The sequence below is a fragment of the Mesoplodon bidens genome (assembly GCF_964165515.1).
Source record: "Mesoplodon bidens genome assembly, chromosome: 19".
NCBI classification, from domain to species: Eukaryota; Metazoa; Chordata; class Mammalia; order Artiodactyla; family Ziphiidae; genus Mesoplodon; species Mesoplodon bidens.
The window spans coordinates 33,583,043-33,603,329 of NC_138179.1; the positions used below are offsets into that span (position 1 = coordinate 33,583,043).

Sequence of the window (20,287 nt, forward strand, 5' to 3'; positions counted from 1 at the left end):
AGAGCCAGGGGTGAGAGGGGAAAGGGGTGCGCCAAGGGCAGGGCTGGTTCTCCCACACCCCCAAGTTCCCAGGCAGAACTCTGAGGGGTCAGAGAATTCTAAATCCAAACCTGGCTTTCCAGGTCATTGTAAAGACGCTTTTGTCAAAGCAGGAAGATGAGACACTTTTTTAGGAACACCTTGTGGGTTGATTTACAACTTCAGACCATGGAACGCGGGCTCCGTGTGCCCTCTCGCCCTGGGCCCTGCGAGGCCGAGGGGCTGGCCTGGGAACAACGCAGACTGCAGGCCGGCGTGGAAGAAATCAGGGGAGGCACACGGGGACGAGATCAGGAGGGGATGTGCACCCCTCCGCCCCTAACAAGTGTTCAGATTGATCTAAGGGCCAAGGAAAGCCGGGTCCCACCAAGTCCAGAGCTGACGCAGGACCCCAGGGAAGCTGCGGCCTCCTCCTCGGCCCGGGCCCTCCGGCCCGATCGGGAGAACACACTCCTCATAGGAGGCGGGCGGGATCATCTCAGGAGAAGGATGCACCCCAACTCCGACGTCATCTTGCAAATGCCAACAACTATATTTTCCAGCCACCCCGGCCTGCTTTCCAGAGGCCAAGCTGGGTCCCCTGCCTGCGTGGAAACCGGCCCACGAAACACACCAAGGAGGAGGGTCAGGGTCTGAAACCCCGCTGCCTGTGTCCTTGTAGCTGGACTGTCGCAAAGGACACTTCCTCGCTTGCTTGGGGGTGGCGAAGGGGCGTTTCTTCTGACGCCCGCGGAGGGGTGGGAGGGCTTAGGGCCCCTCCCCCACTCTCTGGGCTGAAGGCGCTGCCCGCAGCGTGTCTGGGGGTGGACCCCCTGTACCTGCCCTTTCTGCGCACGCCCCGGGCCACAGATATCCAGCTATCAGCTCTCTGCACCCACGTGCCCACCGCAATGGCTTTCAGAGGCTCCCCTGTGGCTCCTGGCTTTAGTCGGCGCTTTGCTTATTCAAAAGCAAAATTCTTCACCTAAACCCCTACGTAAAAATCCCAGGACTGGGGCCTCCCTGGTGGCGCAGTGGTTGAGAGTCCGCCTGCGGATGCAGGGGATACGGGTTCGTGCCCCGGTCTGGGAGGATCCCATATGCAGCGGAGCGGCTGGGCCCGTGAGCCATGGCCGCTGGGCCTGCGCGTCCGGAGCCTGTGCTCCGCAATGGGAGAGGCCACTACAGTGAGAGGCCCGCGTACCGCAAAAAAAAAAAAAAAAAAAAAAAAAAAAAAAAAATCCCAGGACTGGGTGTTTTAGACTTTCCACCCCAAGTCTCTACACGGTGGTGTGCAGACCAGGAAAGAGAGCCCCCGGCCGAGAGCAGACAGGTTAGCGCTCCCCACCAAGGGGCTGAAGGTTTTCTCATCCACTTGACCGCTTCCTGAAATAGATCGAATGAGATTACGGGCCCCCCCACGGTGTCCGCCAAGTGATGTGTGCTGACAGCACCACAGGCTGCTCAGAGCCCACGTGGGCCACCGTCGTCCCCTTAAGTCCTGAGTCACCTGCCCTCTGAGGAGTCGGGTGGCACTGATCCAGTTTGCTTTGATTAGTGCCGATACTGCAGGACAGGGCTCCTCCTGGGTTCCGGCTGCAGCTGGGACCAGGGGCCCCATGTGCCAGGAAGGAAAGCAGCTTGCAAACCCGGACGGGGGATGAGAGCATGGACGCTGGAGCGGTGTAGCCGGGCTCAAGCCCACGCTCAGCCCTGGATGCGTTTAGTGACCTGGGGACAAGATGCTGGAACTCTGCGTCTCCGTGTCCCCGGCTGCAAGAAAGGGCTGGGGGGGGTCACATCTCTCCCTACGCTCATCGTGGGGGACACAGTGCGGGACACTGCCAGCTATGGGCCCCGTGGAGCGTCACTGAGCACCGGCCATGTGCACACTAGAGCCTTGTCTGGTTCCTGCGGGCATCTCCTGGGGCAGGGATCACTACTTCTTCACTACAGCAAAAAAAAAAAAAAAAAAAAATGAAAAGGCACCCAAAGGATTCAATCCCAGGGTGCCTGACTCAACGTCCAGCGCCCTTTGGACAGTTCGAGACCAGGATGGATTCATGCACTCGATAAATTTTTATTAAACTTGCACCCTGACCCCCAGCTGCCCTAAGCGTAGGGGTTACTCAGATGAGCTAAACGAGATCTCTCCCCTCGAGGGTTGCCCAATCCAGTGGAGAATTCAACCAGAATTCTGACGACCTGGAACCGAGAGGGGGTGGGGTCAGGGGTCAGAGACAGCCTGCAACGTCTTGGGGCGCCCAGGCTCCTCTGGGCCCTATTCTTTCCCAAGTCTAGACCATTGGAGTTTTCTTTTCTTCTGTGAGCTAGCCTGTCGCATGCCAACCCCTTCCTCTACTGCTCCCACCAGCCAGAGCTGGCCTCCTGTCGCTCACACTCAGGGAACCCAAGAGATGCTGCGCTGGCTGGGACATGCCTCCTTCCGGCCGGCTTGCCTCTGCAGAGACCCCAGTACCTCGAGTGACAAATACTCAGGTCATGGATGGGGTCAAGAGTGAGGGCTCACAGGGGGCTCAGCACAGCGCGAGTCCCAGGCACGCGCTCTGAGAAGCTGCCCCCCTCTGCCAACAGCACGACTCGGTGGAAAAGGGACTCTTTACTGCAAAACCAAAATCACAAAACAAACGCAACGCACGGATCAAAATGCATTCTCATTTGGGGGTCCAGCCCCTTCTGCCGATATCCTGAAATGACGCCCTTTATCCCACCCCCAGAGAAAGGAGACTAAGGTGCCCTGCCTTTGGGGGAGTCAAGAAGGGTCTGAATGTTAATTAGAAGACAGGGAAGGATGGAGAAAACAAAGGCCAATTCTTTTTTTTTTTTTCCTTTGGCCAAATAGTATTTTTTTCTGCTACTTGATTTTATTAAAACAAATCAAACAAGACAATCAAATAAAAAACAACAGTAAAGGTTTTTTAAATGACCTCCTGGGGAGGAGGAATGGCTTCACAAGGTGACCTACTAGATCCTTTTCTCTTTCCTTTCTGACTCCTTGCCCAGAAGGAGCCTGTGGTGCATGAATCGGCAAGTAAGCAGTAAGTATATTCAGCTGTGTGGGCCACGTTACGGTCTCTGCACAGCTATTTAACTCTGCCATTGCAGAGTAAAAGCAGCCACAGACAATACATAATTGAGGACGTGTATCTGTTCCAATAAAACTTTATTCACACATACAGAACCCGGGGCGCATTTGGCCCATGAGCTATAGTGTGCCAACCTCTGTGTACGGTCTGTTCCAGGCCAAGACCAAATCACAAGATACATTACCCGTCATGGCGTGAGGGACGCTGATGACCGTGACCTTCTGGTTCTGCATTCTGACCCCCATCTCTGGGTCCTGCATGTCCTTGACGAGGGCTTCAATCTGCAAGACAGAACCGCCAAAGCTGGCTAAGCAGAACCATCTCGAAGGCTGAGTGAGGCCCTTCTGGCAGCACCGAGGGAGCAAAAAGGACCACAGGGCACTTATAACCAGGAGCCCACTGCCTAGATGGGCAGTGCGCAGCTGTCAGGCAACCAGAACTAAACGCGCGCATCGGAGGCACAAACACCTCCCCAGGTGTGAGAGCTCGGACGGATTCATTCTGACAAGGAGATGCTGCAGAGGCTTTTAGGAGAAGATGGGACTTAGCAAAAAAGGGTTTTGTTGGATAGAAAGTGAGAGAGAGCTACAAGGCACGGGAGAACGACAGTGCCCAGGGTGGGAGCGGGACGGGGGTAGGGGAGGGGCCAGGTCTCAGGGGGCCTCGGATGCCCCCTCCCCCCACAGAGGGTGGGCTCTGTCCCAGCAGCTCTGGCTGGAGAGCAGTGTCATCGGGCCCGCACCTGAGAGAGGCGCATCGAAGCATGAAGAAACCCGCCCCAACAGAGAAAAGCAGGGGCCTGTTCAACACTATTGCGATGGTCCGGGCACAAGATGATGGGGCTTCCACCCCTCCCACTTCCGCCCCTCCGTCTGTCCTCAGCAGGGCAGCCCATGCGAGACTTTCAATTATTTTAGGCTGTATCTCTCCACCGCTTGAAACTCCGCAAGGGCCATTCCACTCAGTCAGTGGCCAAGTTCTCCTACTGGTCTACATGGCTGGGATCACTTCCCCCCCGACTCTTCCCCTAATAGGCTCAGGAGCCACACCCAGCTGCATCCTACTTCGTGCTGCAACCGCGAACTCCCTCCAGCCCCCGGCATTCCTATAGCACTCACCTTCCAACGTACGAAATAATCTACCTGCTAATTATAACGTTTGCCATGTGTCTCCCTCGCTCCTAGAAAGTAAGGTCTTCAAGAGCAAATCTTTTTTTTTTTTTTTAATTTTTTGGCCGCGCTGCACAGCATGTGAGTTCTTAGTTCCCTGACCAGGGATCAAACCTGTGTCCCCTGCCGCAGAAGCACAGAATCTTGACCACTGGACCGCCAGGGAAGTCCCGAGGGCAAATCTTTTGTCTGTTGCTGTTTGCTGCTGTATTCTGACTGCCTGGAACAGCGCCCAGCACATGGACAGTACCCAGTAAACAGCCGGCGCATGAATTAATAAATAAATAAAGGCAGGGGCAGAGAAGATGATAAGAAGGCATGGCTTTTAGAGCCCTTGTTCTGACTCTAATTACCTAGAATTAACTGTACATACGAGTGACTGACTGGTTCAGTAAGGGTGGCGAAGAATCACGGCAAAGTTTATAACTTATACGATCGGAATTGCCAGTTACCAAAATAGAAATGTCAAAAGGAGGAGCACTTTGGGAGAGCAAACACTTTTGCTTTTGGAATGCTGACTGTGAAGGGCTGCTGAGATAGCCACAACATCTGGAAGGTGATTGGAAACGAATGTCCCAACTTCAAAGGACACGACGGTCAGAGATCAGAACTCGATTCACGAACATCGACGAGAGAGTTGACACCAGAGAGAATCCATGAACCATCGGAAGAAGCTGAACTGCAGGAAGACACCCACAAGGACAGCCCTGATTGTCTTTAGAGTATTTTTTTTAACATTGACGAATACAAAATATTTTTCCACTTGAAAAAATTAATAGGAGTAAAATTAACTGAAGGATATTTTAAAACAAACTGGATGGGTTGGCACAATTGAAAAAAGACACCCAAGCACTTCTCTGGCCAATGCTGATGACAGGCATCGACAAAGCCTCACATGCAGACGCTTCAAAGTTCATGCTCCTCCAGGAAACTCCTCGCGAGGGGGATACCGTGCACACCCCCAGCCCCCCAGGTGCTTGCAAATGATCAGTCCGTCATTCAACAGCCAGGCAGCCATGGTGGACTCAGGGAACCAAAGATAAAGAGATCTGGTCCCTGAGCTTAAGGAGTTCACCGTCTAGTGCAAGGATATTACAGGACGACATGGGAAGTACAGTGACCAGGGTGAGGCCATGGTGTCCTGACAACACACCTGTGCCAGGCAGGAGGTGGCCGGGAGAGGCACTCCTGGAGTGGTCATAAAAAGACAAATAGGAATTAGGATGCAGAAAGGGCAAAGGATGGCAGGCGAGGACCCTAAGGCTCAGTGAGCAGCAAAAACAGAAACACAAAATACGAACGAGTAAGTGGAAACAATCACCTCTCCTGTCCTCCTCCGGCTGGAAGCCCTCTCCTGAGGTCAGGGCAGCTGCGCACGGCTGGACAGATGCTCATGGAGGGTCGCCCCTCACACCCAACCTGTCCACATCCCAACCACGACCCAAAGCAAAATGGCTCACTGAGCCACTGCTTCCCCCAGTTTAACTAGCTTGGTTACATGATCCTTTTTCTCCTGCTGTTTCATAAAATAACTCATCCTCAAACTGTACAGCCCTTTACAATTTCCAAAGTCCTTTTAGAGTTTGCGTGTGCTTGTGGCCCAAAGAAAAGGAACCCAAGATTTTCATGACCGTTTCAGTTCTCTCCTAACTGCAGGAGTCCACTCAACCTCTCTGAATTCCCTTCCACTACCATAAAATGACAGTATATTCGCAATTGATAGCGTTTTGTTACCTCTTAGAATCTAAGTAATTGTGTAAAAATGTTTTGTAAGGGGCTTCCCTAGTGGCGCAGTGGTTGAGAGTCCGCCTGCCGATGCAGGGGATGCGGGTTCGTGCCCCGGTCCAGGAAGATCCCACATGCCGCGGAGCGGCTGGGCCCGTGAGCCATGGCCGCTGAGCCTGCGCGTCCGGAGCCTGTGCTCCACAATGGGAGGGGCCACAACAGTGAGAGGCCCGCGTGCCGCAAAAAAAAAAAAAAAATGCTTTGTAAGGACTGATATATAAAGATATATAAGCATAAAGATATATACTTTATGAGGAGAGATTTGTTAGTGTTTGTGGGTTAGAATCATTAACATCAGTAGTGTTCGTCTACTCAGTGCATCTTTAAAATTTTGCATGCAGAGCTGATGCCTGGGAATAAAAACCCTGCTCTACCAATCATCCAAATATAGATATTTATTGAGCATGTATTAGGTGCCCAGCCCTGGCAGGGGGGTTGGTACAGTAAAGTAAAAGACAGCCTCCCAGTCCTCAGAGAGTTGGGAAGATATTGGTATGAAGATAAACAAATGAACTACGATAAACACTAGGGTTCTGGGTGCGAAGAAAGTTCAGTTCAAATCCCCCTCCAATGAGTACGCGAGGTAAATCACTAAACTTCACTAAGGCTCATCCTCTGTAAAGCAGAGATGAGCACAGTACCTACATCATCAGACGGATGTTGTGAAGATCAAAGGAGATGAAGCATTGAAAGCACCTAATACCATGCTATGCACAGAGAATTTATTAGACATCAACTGCAGACTGAATTATGCACCAAAAAATAGGGAAAGCAGTGATGGGAGTAAGAGCCGGGAGAAGAAGAGGATGGCTGAGATGATCCCCAAAAATCACACACAGAGAGTGAGAAGGAGTCTCCCGGCCGGCCGCTGTACTGCAAGGGACGGATGGTGCAAGGGGCCCCGCACTGCCTGACGCAGGAAAGTGAAAGGCTGAGCTTGGAACCCTCGGGCACGGTTGGTGGGAATGCAAAATGTATGCAGGTTCCTCCCAAAATGAAAAATAGAACTGAGACAGGCTGGGACCTGGGGCCCTTTGCTGCAGCGCCCGCACCTGGACACACGTCGCCTCAAGCAACAAAATACAAAGAAACTATAAGGGATGAAAAATGCGCGCATGCCCAGTTGGGGCAAATTCTGGACAAGATACAAAAAAGGCCCAAAGAACCCAACTGCCACTTCCGAAGAGCCGGGAGCAACAGCAGGGTGCTGTGCAGGCCCCCTGCACTCAACACCACCAAGGGGTGGGCAAAACATGTCAGCCACCACTCCTTCCCGACCCCCGGACGCACCCCTACCCCACCCCATGTAAGGAGCCAGCTGCTCCCTGCCTCAGCGAGCGAGCAAGGGGACCTGTTACTTGTTCTCGGTCCCCCCTGCTGCAGCAGGGGCCCCAGTAAAGCCTCGCCTGAATTTCTTGTCTGGCCTCTAGTGAATTTCTATTGCTCAAGGAGGCCAAGAACCCTGGTCAGCGACAGAACCACCAGATAATCCAGCAATCCTAATTCTGGGTATTTATCGAAAAGAATCAAAATCAGGATCTCGAAGAGATATGAACACTCCCAGGTCCACAGCAGCACCATGGTCAACAGCCAAGATGTGGAACCACCTGAGTGTCCACTGGTGGATGAACAGGTCAAGAAAATGTGGCACATCCAGGGATTATTACTCAGCCCTAAAGAAAGGAAGGAAATTCTGGAATCTACGACAGCCTGGATGAACCTGAAGGACGTTATGCTAAGTGAATAAGCCAGTCTCGGAAGGACTGCACGATTCCACTACCTAAAATCGGCTAATTCACAGAACCAGTGGTAGGGCAGTTGCCAGGGCCTGGGGGAGGGGGAGACGGGGAGATGCAATCACTGGGCATGAGGTTACAGTCAAGAAGATAAAGTAAGTTCTAGAAACCTGCCCTGCAATATTGTTTCTATAATTAACAACATTGTGAATTATACACTTAAAAAAAATGTAGGAGGGTAGTTTCTTGTGTGATGTGTTCTCACCACAATAAAACAGAATTTTTTTTTAAAAAGAGAGAGAGAGAGAGAGAGAGAGATGGCCAGGCTGTGCTGGAGGTGAAAGGTCATGCAGGGAGCCCTGAACTGGAGACACTCCACCCGCCACCCCGGAGGCTGGCAGGCCCCCCCACGTCCTCAGGGCGGGAGGGGGGGGACACACGACGCCCTAGGTCAGCACCAAGGGCTGGGCTGTCCTATTTCCACCTGCTGCTAAACCAGCACCGGCAGCAGAACCACAATCCTGAGAAGCGGCCGAGATCAGGGGCAAGGTCACAGCCGCTCCGGGCCCAGCGCCGGCCCCTCAGCTGCCCGCGGGACCGGCCGGGGCCCAGGGGCGCCAGGGGCTCCTGGTGCAAGACCCACCGCGAGCTCGTCCGCACAGACGCGCTCTCAGCTCGCGGGATCCTTCTGGAACGGAAATGATGCGTTTCCACTCCACTCGGAGCTGCAGTGCTTGGCCTCCTGCAAGGTCGGGGCCTGGGGGCATCTCGGGCCACGGCGGCACCGAGCGGCTCCCAGCGGAGAAGGGGGCACGGGGACACCCCAGGAGGTGGCCGGAGGGCGGCTGCTTCCCCCGGACGTGGGCGGGGACCGAGGGGCCACGGGCGGCAGGGGCCCCCTTTTCTGGAGTTGTTTTCTCTAACTGAAGCACAGTTGATTTGCAGTGTTGTGCCGGTCTCTCCTGTACAGCAAAGTGACTCAGTTACACACATACAGACATTCTTTCTTATACACATCCTCTCCCGTTATGCTCTTCTGGAATTCTGGGCTGACCGTGAGCCTCGGATTCACCTGCTCCTCCCAGAAGTGCCCGCCATTCTGACGCAGAAGCCCGGGCCTCCCCTTTCCCAGGATAACTGCCGGAGGAAAGTCCACATTTGCTCCAAAACTTTTATCAGCTGAAACAGCAGCATTTCATGGCGTCAGGGCGCCCATATATTGGAGAAGAAAGAGAAACCCCCATTATGAGTTAGAAACCTGAGCTTCTCCGACAGAAAGTCAGGGGATTTGATTCCTGCTCTCTGCATTAGAAAAAAAAAAATCTAGTTATAAAGAGTTTGAAAATAACCTTCAGAGGAGGAATAATGAGAGTTATTTTAAAAACACAATGAGGGGAGTCAGATTTCTTTCTGGCAGGTGTGTCACCTTCACAGAAGAGAAGGGCCGGGGGCAGCAGGGAACATCACAGGGGCCTCGAGAACAGTTTGAGGGAGTTCGGCCCATTGGGCTTTGGATCCACTGTCCCCAGAACTTTCCCTGTATCAGTTCCTCTGAGGGGACTCCCCAGGCACCCAACAAGGAAACCGTAGGACTCTGGCCGCCGGTCCCGTCTCTGAGAGACTCTGTTATGGGCTGGATGGCGCCCACCCCTCACATTCATAGGTTGGGGTCCTACCTAACCCCCAGGACCTCAGAATGTGACTGGATTGGGAGAGAGGGTCCTTGACAAGGTAACTGAGTTAAAAGGAGGTCACCAGGGCGGCCCTGTGACAGTGTGACTGGCATCCTTTGAAGAACAGGAGATGAGGACACAGACGCCACGGGGGGGCGAGCAGGTGGGGACACGCGGAGAAGACGGTGTCTGCAGGCCACGGAGAGAGGCCGCCGGAAGGCACGCCGCGCACACCTTGCCTGGGCCCGGCAGTGCTCGGCCGTGGCGGCCCCAGCCCAGTCATACAGGCTCTGGGCTCCGGCTCTGTTTCCAGCAGAAGAGCCCCTCTGCCCATCACAGACAGGGGACAATCCGCATTGTGTCCCCAGGTCCCCAGAGGGTGAGAAGCCCTTGCCTTTCTGCTCCCAACTGCTGCCAACCCTCACGCCCTCGTCCTCGTGCCTGGTGGGCGTCCCCCAGAGACAGGGAGGCACGGCCACCCCCGCCCCAAACGTCAGGCCCCCTCCCATCTCCCACACTCAGCTCCCCGCGATCCTGGGCCGAACGAGGATGGCAGGGTAACCGGGCGGTGCTGAGCCCCGGGTGACCCCGAGCTGGGGGCAGGATGGGGGCGTCAGATGCCACGTGCTCCGCGTGACTGCAGGCGTGTCACCAAGGAACAGGAACGCCGGCTCCGAAGGCCTCAACGTCCCACCTTCCACGCCCACGCTGCCCCTCGCTGTCACTGCCTGTGCAAGATCTCGGGCTGGGATTTTCCTCTGAGCCGGAGAAGGTTCCCCGGGGGATGATAATAATCAGTACTTTTCTGTACAGAGAGGGAGCAAGTGACCTGGAACCACGGGGTTGTCTGGCAAACAGAAGGGGCTGCCACTAAGGGGCCTGTCCGCCCAGAGGCCAGCAGACCCGTGGGCCATCTCACCCCGAAGCCTCTCGGACCCTCGCGGGCACCACACACGCTCTGATCGGTGCTTAGGCCACCCCAGCCAGAAGCCCAGGAAGCATCCCCCATGACCCCGGCCAGCTTCTGCAGACTGCTTTTGTTTCTGACCTGTCTCCTAACAGGCCTCTGTGGCACGTCTCACCTCCCTCCTGGACCATCAGGCTCGGCCCTCCCGGCCTCTGCCTTGGGCCTGGCAGGTCCCCCGCCTCCAGGGCGCCCTCCAGTGGTGGTGCTGTTGACATTTGGGGCCAGCTGTCCCGTGCACCGTAGGTGTCTAGCAGCGTTCCTGCCTCTTCCCTCCAGCTGCCAGGGGCAGCCCCCTCCCCAGCTGGGACACCCCCAAACGTCTCCAGATGTCACCAAACATCCTGGGGCTTTCCTCTGGGCTGTGCATTCAAATCACCTGGGAAGCTTTTCTGTATTTGATTTTATATGTATACATACATATATATATATATATAGTTTTTTTTGTTTGTTTTTTTTTTTGGTCGCACCGCACAGCATGCAGGATCTTAGTTCACTGACCAGGGATGGAAACTTTGCCCCCTGCAGTGGAAGTGCGGAGTCTTAACTACTGGACCGCCAGGGAAGTCGGTGGGAAGCTTTTCTTTGAAAACACCAATGTTTTGGGACTTCCCTGGTGGCCCAGTGGTTAAGACTCCACACTCCCAATGCAGGGGGTTCGATCCCTGGTCAGGGAACTAGAGCCCGCGTGCCGCAACTAAGACCCAGTGTGGCCAAATAAATAAATAAATAAATATTTTTAAAAACCCAATGTTTGGACTCCATCTGACTTGACTACTTAATTATCTCCTAAGTAAATCAGAAACTCTAAGGATGGTGACCTGATAACAATATTTTTTAAAGTGCAGCCAGGGTAGAGAAGCACTCCTACCCTCTAATCAGAATCATCTTTCTAACATGGGAACCAACTCGTTGTAGTCGTCCCCGATTTTAAAACGTCAAGTGGCTTCTCAGCGAACACAGAACGCGTCAGACCCCCGGCTGGACGTGCGAAGCCCCCAGTTCTGGAGCCTCCTTCACTACCAGCCTTTCCATCACCAACTTCCTGCCCAGCCCTGCCCCCCAGCCAGCTACGCCAACCCCTGAAGACTCTCCCACGGCACAGCGCTATTCCACACTGTCAAGCTTTGCATTCCCCCAAATGCCACTCATCTTCCCATCCTCCTGGCAAAAAAAAAAAACACCTACTAAATTTACACACCTCCACTCAGTTACAAGCCCCCCTGTGAAAGCTGCTGGTCCCCACCCCAGATGGCATTGATCACTCCCTGCTCTGTGTTTTTTTGGTTTTTTTTTTTTTTTTTTTTTTTTTGCGGTATGCGGGCCTCTCACTGTTGTGGCCTCTCCCGTTGCGGAGCACAGGCTCCGGACGCGCAGGCTCAGTGGCCATGGCTCACGGGCCCAGCCGCTCCACGGCATGTGGGATCTTCCCGGACCGGGGCACAAACCCGCGTCCCCTGCATCGGCAGGCAGACTCTCAACCACTGCGCCACCAGGGAAGCCCCTGCTCTGTGTTTTATATACGTGCATCTCCTCTAACGACGTCTCCCACGACCTACAGAACATTCTTCTTACTTATACAGTGGTCCTTCTCTATTAGACCCTAAGCTCCAGGAGGAAGGGGCCGTGTCCTAATCCCACAGTGTCCCCAGCATCAGGCACAGCGCCCAGCACAAACGCGCACGATTCTGTGCACGTGTTGAATGAAAGAATGATACAAGCGAAAGATCCCGTGCTCTGCCCGGGTCCCCTCCGACCTACAGAACATTCTTCTTACTTATACAGTGGTCCTTCTCTATTAGACCCTAAGCTCCAGGAGGAAGGGGCCGTGTCCTAATCCCACAGTGTCCCCAGCATCAGGCACAGCGCCCAGCACAAACGCGCACGATTCTGTGCACGTGTTGAATGAAAGAATGATACAAGCGAAAGATCCCGTGCTCTGCCCGGGTCCCCTCACTTTTGTTTCCGCACCCTCTTGCCCCGCAGCAAAAGGAGATGCCAGATGCCACAAAGGAAAGCAAAGCAGTCGAGGCTTCTCCATGAGGCACCGAGACAGTCAGACGTGAGGTGCATCCCAAGGGCAGCAACTGCTGCTCCAGGCTGGTATGGAGATCTGGACATCACGGGGGAGGGGGGGATGGACGGGGGACGGGCCAGCACTAGGACAGGAGCTCACGGGGGCCACGGGAGGCGGTCCACTGGGCGGCATCCCACACACACACACGCACGCACATGCACTTAGCACACGCCGTTCCTCTGCCTGGAACAGCCTTCTTTCTCTCTGCCTAGAACCCCCCTTTATCCTTCAGTTCTCAGCTCCGCGTCCCCCAGGCACCTTCGGTCAGGCCTTCCCACGGCCTCTCCTGCCCCCAACATCACAGGAAAGCTCACAGCACTGGATCACGTTTGGCGACAACCTGTATTTTTCCTGGTTCCACCACTTAGCAGCTACGACTGGGGCGAGTGACGTCATCTCTCTGAGCTTCCTGCTCTGTAAAATGGTGATGATAACTCTGTCTCATGGAAGAGATGAGAACACGCATGTAAGGGCCCCCCTGGGGACACAGCCTACTTCAAAAATATCCATTGAGTGGTGGGTGACAGTTGCACCCAAGTCCACATTCCTTAGGTCTGGGTCCCTCTCCAAAGGCTGGGCACCTCCTTCAGCTGCTTCAGGGTTGAGGGCCCCTGGCACAGGCTCTTGGGACCTGCTCTGTGATCTGACCGAGGGCCTCGGAAGACACAGACAGACGGGGGTCTCCCCCCATCTAACAAGGCAAAGGGAAAGAGCAGCGCTGAGGTGCGGGCAGGGTCTGCAGGGCAGAGGGGGTGGGGAGAGCCGGCCATCACAGCGGAGGGGCCCCCGAGTGGGGGCTGGGAGTGGGGGGGATGGGGGCTCGGCCGGTGAGGAGGGGAAGAAGGGCTTTCCCAGTGGAGGAATCTGAGGCTTGAAGGGCACAGGGTTCCTGGAAAGACAAGGAGGTCGTTGAGGCCAGACCCCCCTGAGTGAGGGGGGCTGCTCTGTTCTGTGTCCCTGCAGAGGTGTGGGAGGCCGGCGGGAGGTCAAGCCGGAGGGGTGGGTGGGAGCAGGGATCCTCAGTGGCCGGGCTGGGAAGGCTGGACGTCACCCTGTGCACGGGAGAAACCAGCGGAGGGTTTCAGGGCGAGGGGATCCGTGTCGGTTTGGGAAAGAAACCCAACATGCCGATGAATGGTATTGTGGAGGCCGGCAGGTGGGGTGGAAGACAGGAGGCTGGGGTGGAAAAGAGGAGGCAGGGGTGGAGGACAGGAGGCTGGGGTGGAGGATGAGAGGCTGGGGTGGAAAAGAGGAGGCAGCGGTGGAAGACAGGAGGCTGGGGTGGAAAAGAGGAGGCAGCGGTGGAAGACAGGAGGCTGGGGTGGAAGACAGGAGGCTGGGGTGGAAAAGAGAAGGCTGGGGTGGAAAAGAGGAGGCAGCGGTGGAAGACAGGAGGCTGGGGTGGAAAAGAGGAGGCTGGGGTGGAGGATGGGAGGCTGGGGTGGAAAAGAGGAGGCAGCAGTGGAAGACAGGAGGCTGGGGTGGAGGATGGAAGGCTGGGGTGGAAAAGAGGCTGGGGTGGAGGAGGATGGGCTGGAGACCAAGACACCAGTCAGAAGGCCCAGGTAAAGACAGGAATGTCTACCACATCACAGTCATGATGAAACACAATGTCTGAGGCTCAAAAACAAACAGAATGTCTCCAGACAATTGCTCTCAGAGCCTCAGCACCAGAGCTGCCCTGTCTGGGAGAAGAAGGCAGTCCTGGGAAATCCTGGAAGATGACTGATGGCTCTCAGAGATCCAGTCTGGGCAGTTTTCTCTGATTTTAGGAGGTGGTGTCTGCAGCAGAGGCTCTCAGGGTTCTTTCCCAGCGAGACAACACTCCACCTCTGTTTTATATCCTCACACCTCTACCACCTGGAATACGCACAAGCTTATTGAAGTAGGTGGACCGAGGGTGACCAACTGTCCCAGTGTGCCCAGGACTGTCCAGGTTTTAGCGTTGAAAGTCTTAGACAAATCAGGACAGTTCTGACTATGCCAATTTGCTGAGCTCCAAGGGCTCAGGGCAGGGCTCTTACTGTCACAAAGCATTCAGCTAATTCTACTCAAGACAAGCCTAAGACGGTGGACACCACCTGTGAAAAGTGGCTGCAAATGGGAGGAAGGGCGGGCAAGTGACCCAGGACCTAATCCTCTGCTGACCTCTTCTGATACTGATCATCTCAAAAGCCCAGAACAAAATGAGTCATTTATCCCCAAATACATCACCACACAAGGTGCGTTCCACCCCGCACAAGTCCCCAGTATGGACACCCCCTGTGCCCAGCCACTTGCTCTGAGAACGCCTTTGCGTGGGGAGGGTCCTGACTTCCGCTGCGCACAGAGAGACCTGAGATCCACAAATACACACACTTGAATAAGGAATCTAGGGGCGCTGCAAGTGGGGTGTCCCTTTAGCCTGCAAATCACACCGTTTTCACGGTCTATGTGTACACACTCACCACACACACACGCTTTAAAATACTGCAGTGTTGAATCAGAAAAACAGCAAACATGTTAATTTAACATCTGGGAGCCTCTAATAGTATCGGGAGACTGTCTCAAATCTGACCCAGCCTCGCTGAACTGCCTTCCTGCGCCTGCTCTCCCAAGTAACAGGTTGTTTTCAGCCTCCAGCCGGCAGTCGCCCTCGGCTGCAGATTCTCCACTATAAACAGGTAACAGAAAACCTAATCATTGGAGTCTTTAAAAGACGGACAGACAGAAACACAAGGCAAATAAGTCACTTAATGACATCAAGCGGCTGTCCCCCCGGGACGGCTGTCCCCCCGCCCTTCCCCGCATCGCCTCCGGCACTTCCCGGAGTTGGTCCCCGCGCCGCTCCCGGTTCCAGGTGATGGGACCGCGCTCACCTTCCGCAGAAATGCCATCCTCGGCCTGTGCTGCTGGCCTTGGTGTCCGATTGTCATCCTGGACCCTGGCGGACGCAGAACCTGGACACAAACGGAGGGAAGAGGAAGCCCCCGGAGAGCGCGCCGGCGTCCCCGTGCCCGGGCTGGGTGGTGCTGCTCGCAGCGCCCGCGACCCGCGCGCCCGCGCCCTCGGGAAGCTGCCCGAATCCGCGCCGACCAATCAGCGCGCCGCCCCGCGGGCCGGGCGTGCTCTGCGCCGGCGCCCACCTGCCGCCAGGGGGCGGTGTCAGGCTCCGCCGGGGCCGGAGGAGCCGCAGGTGAGCCCCGCGCGACGGGGACCCGCGTGGGAGGCTCTGTGGCCGAGGGCGAGCCCTTAAGGAGGATGGGACTTCGGTCAGGAAGGGCGACAAGGCACGGGAAAGGGGGGGAAGGGATAGATTCGGCGTTTGGGATTAACATATATACACCACTATATTTAAAATGGATAAAATGACTATACTCCAGTAAAAATTATTTTTTAGGAAAAGGATATTTATGGCAAAATAAAAAGATAATCCTGAAAGACCCACTGTACAGCACAGGGAACTCTGCTCAATATTCTGTAATAACCTAAATGGGAAGAGAATTTGAAAAAGAATAGGTACATGTATATGTATAACTGAATCACTTTGCTATACATCTGAAACTAACACAACATTGTAACTCAACTATACTCCAATAAAAAAATTAAAATTTTTTTTAAATGTTTAGAAGTGTTTAGGGGAAAAGCAAATTCTACGTGGAACTGGTAAGATGTTGTTTAACAAAACAAAGGATGTGAAGAATAAAGAAGGAAAGTTGAAGTCCCTGCTGGGCCAGCTGCCTGGTCTATTTTTTCAGTTTCTTTTCTGTTATAGGTTATTACAAGAGATCGAATATAGTTCCCTGAGCTATACAGTAAATCTTTGTTGTTTAAGATGCTCTATATCTGGATGGGAGTGATGGTTATACACAGGTAATCATGTTTGTCAAAACTCATCCAACTGTACTCTTAAAATTGGAGCATGACATTGTCTGTAAACTATACCTCAATAAAAAGACTGACCCAAAAAAGCAAGTATTATCTTGCAAGACGGCAGAGGGACATCGTGCTAAAATGAAATTCTCCTGTGACTCGGTCAGGTAAGTGGACATCTAATCATCATCACCACCATCACCACCATCACCATTGTCATCACTATAGTCATCCGCGGCCTCCTCTTCATCAATACAGAGGTGTGATTCGGGACCTATATGGGGGTCCTGCTGCCCTGGATACCATACAATGGGATCTCCATGAGCCTGGCCCCTGTAGGACAAACCTCATCCAAGCACAATGATATGGTCATTTACACAGCAGTGCCCTTTAAACCCCAGTTCCAAGGTCACCTCCCAGGAAAATGTCCCAACACCTCTGGTCAACTCAACAATTAAGTTCAGTCCACTGTGCTTAGTGCTCAGGAGATAAAACTTAAAACGTCCTGCTCTCAGCCCTTGTGCCCTCCTCCCAGACTGGGAGGAGGGGCAGAATCACCCACAGTTCATCTCTCCATGATGGATGCCTCAGACTGCCTGCAGGCAGAGACTTTCTTAGAGGGGTCAGGGTTAGAGCAACCGTGGGACACCACTGCCCTCACCCAGGCCCGAGGGATGGAGAGCCGGAGCCCTGGTGGGGGGCTGCCATGCAGAGGCTCTCATCCTGGAGGGACACAGCCGTGGCTAGAAAGGGTGATGGCAGAATAAATACCCCGACTCTCTCTCCTCTAAGTGCTTCCCATCTGTCGGTCCTGACGGGAAGCCAGAGGGTGATAGAGGCCCGGGGATGCAGTCGGTGAAGACCAGCCTCCCAGGGCACACAGCCAGGCAGAGAAGGGCAAAGGGTTGGGGGTGGCAAGGACTTAGGGGAGGCAAATCGTGAAGAAGCAGCACCATGGGTTAAATGTCTTCGATAGCGTGGAAGCCCAGAGCACAGATCTTGGAGTTGATTCTGTGTCCCCAAGCACTCTGGACAGCTCGGCGACAGCACCACCCAGCCCCCACAGATGTCTCCCTGACTCAGACAGAAGTCATGTTGGATTCACCGGACTCCCTGGGCCACTGCCCGTGCTCTGGGCCATGTTTGCACTTCATATAATTCTGTCTCGTTTGCATTTTGTCACAAGTGTGTATTACACTGGTGATTCTAAAAAAGCATATATATATAAAAAATCTTAGATGCATGAATGTTTCTTCCTAGCTCCCCTGAGAGAGGTAATAGCTCATGAAAACATATTCTGGGAGGGAACTCAGAGGGCCTTAATTTCCACGCAGTGAGCACACTGGGCCCGCAGACAGACCCTCTCTGCCCACCCACTGGTCAGCGCCAGTTCAGCAATAAAGGGAAGGAAGTGTGGGTGGAGCCCTACGCAGCCCACACCTAAGTTTCTCCCTGCCTTTCACCTTCTCCACAAGAAGCTACTTGAGACCCTCAGAAGCTGACCACACCTGGTGTGGCTCTGAGTGCTTGACCCGGGAGAGAGGGAGAAAAAGAGGAACTTTGGGGAACTTTTCTGGAAGGTTTCCTGCTTCTTCATCAACTGGGGATTGTTCGGAAACTATTTTGGCCCAGCAGGGGCTACCAGGTACCATCACCAAGTACAGTCCTAGAATAAAAATCCCATCCTTATCTTTTTCCTCCTAAATTAAATGAATTGGATGCATCCAGAGGTGATACTTTTCCCAAGCATGGCTAGAGATAAACACAGGAAAACAGAAGATCACGCTTCCCTCTGTCCCCATCCTCTTCCCAACTCCGTGGGGTGCACTTCTGTCTACCTGTGGAGCAGGTCAGGTTGGAACTAGTAAATGGCATCTGCAACTTTTTTGTTACCTTAACAGTACTGTTTTTCATTATAGCGGTACTGTTTTCCATTATAGAAAATTTGGAGCTATGGTTCTTTTAAAAATGACAATTACGTAAATTGGTACAGCTACCGTGGAAAATAGTATAGAGGTTTCTCAAGAAACTAAAAACAGAACTACCATAGGACCCAGCAATTCTACTCCTGGGTATTTATCCAAAAAAGAAAAACAAACCCCCCCCAAAAAAAACCCTAATTCTAAAAGATACATGCACCCTATGTTCATAGCAGCACTATTTACAATAACCAAGACAGATGAATGGACAAAGAAGATGTGGTTTATATATTCAATGGAATACTACTCAGCCATAAAAAGAATGAAATGCCATTTGTAGCAACATGGATGGACCTAGAGATTATCATACTAAGGCAGAAAGAAAAAGACAAATACCATATGATATCACTTATATGTGGAATCTAAAATATGACACGAATGAACCTATCTACAAGACAGAAACAAACTCACAGACAGAGAGAACAGACTTGTGGTTGCCAAGGGGGAGGGGGGAGGGAGAGGGATGGACTGGGAGTTTGGGTTGGTAGATGCAAACTATTACGTTTAGAATGGAGAACAAGATCCTACTATATAACACAGGGAACTACATCCAATCTCCTGGGATAAACCATAATGGGAAAGATATTTTAAAAAAGAATGTAGATATGTGTGTAACTGAGTCACTTTTCTGTACAGCAGAGATTGCCGCAACTTTGTAAATCAACTCTACTTCAATTTTAAAAAAACTAAAAACAGAACTACCATATGACCCAACAATTCCACTCCTGGGTATTTATCCAAAAGAAAAAAAAACACTAATTCGAAAAGATACAAGCACCCCTATGTTCAGAGCAGCACTATTTACAATAGCCAAGATATGGAAGCAACCTAAATGTCCATCAACAGATGAATGGATAAAGATGATGTGGTACATATATACAATGGAATATTACTCAGCCATTAAAAATGAATGAAATTTTGCCATTGGAAGGGACATGGATGGGCCTGGAGGGCATTATGCTTAGTGAAATAAGCCAGACAAAGAAAGAAAAATACTGTATGATATCACTTATATGTGGAATCTGAAAACTACAACAAACTAGTAAATGTAACAAAAAAGAAGCAGACTCACAGATACCGAGAACAAACTAGTGATTCCTAGTGGGGAGGGGTATGAGGGGAGGGGCAATATGGGTAGGGGATTAAGAAGTACAAATTATTAGGTATCAAACAAGCTACAAGGATATATTGTACAATATGGGGAATACTTTATAATAGCCAAAATGCTATAATAACTACCAATGGTGTATTACTTTTAAAAATTGTGAATCACTATATTGTACACCTGTAACTTATATAATATTGTACAGCAACTATACTTCCATTTTTTCAAAATTTTAATTCAAAAAAGGAAAAAATGGCATTACAGGAAAAGGCATTTTCACAACTTGAAATAGGCTTTCGTTTTAAGACAGCTGAGGGCTTCGGGGGAAGTGTGAAGGCCTCCAGGCTGTGCTGTGGTCTCTGCTCAGCCTCTCACCGGATGTGAGACTTTTTTCTAACAGCTTTATTGAGGGATAACTGACATACACTAAACTGCATGTATCTGAAGTGCACGCTTTGATGAGTTTCGATATATGTATACCCCCATGAACCTACACCCACGGTCAAGATGGGGAGCACATCTGTCACCCCCCCAAGTTTCCTTATGCCCTTTGTGATCTCTCCCCCCGCTGTCCCCAGGCAACCCCTGACCTGCTTTCTGTCTCCGTGAATTAGTGGGAGGGGTGAATCTGATCACGTTACCTAATCTCTCCAAGTCTCTACTTTCTCAGTAGTAATAAGAAAGAGCCCGACTTGATGAATTCAAAATTCCCCTCCAATCTGAAAGTCACATGACTTTAATAAGTGAAGGTAAATAAATACACAGCTCAATCAGCCTGAAGGCTGGCAGAGTGGGATTTAGCGCTCCGTACAAAGCGAGGCC

At 52.5% G+C, this 20,287-nt stretch overlaps 1 protein-coding gene across 1 annotated transcript in view; it reads right to left on the reverse strand.

The window, feature by feature from the left end:
- RGS9 (regulator of G protein signaling 9) overlaps window positions 1-20,287 on the reverse strand; it is a gene marked incomplete at its 5' end in the record, with an annotated part of 90,175 nt that overhangs the window by 51,172 nt on the left and 18,716 nt on the right. The window contains one exon of the mRNA XM_081218634.1: window positions 3,310-3,406. Within this exon, the coding sequence (XP_081074760.1) occupies window positions 3,310-3,406 (97 nt within the window). The remainder of the gene's footprint in view (window positions 1-3,309; window positions 3,407-20,287) is intronic.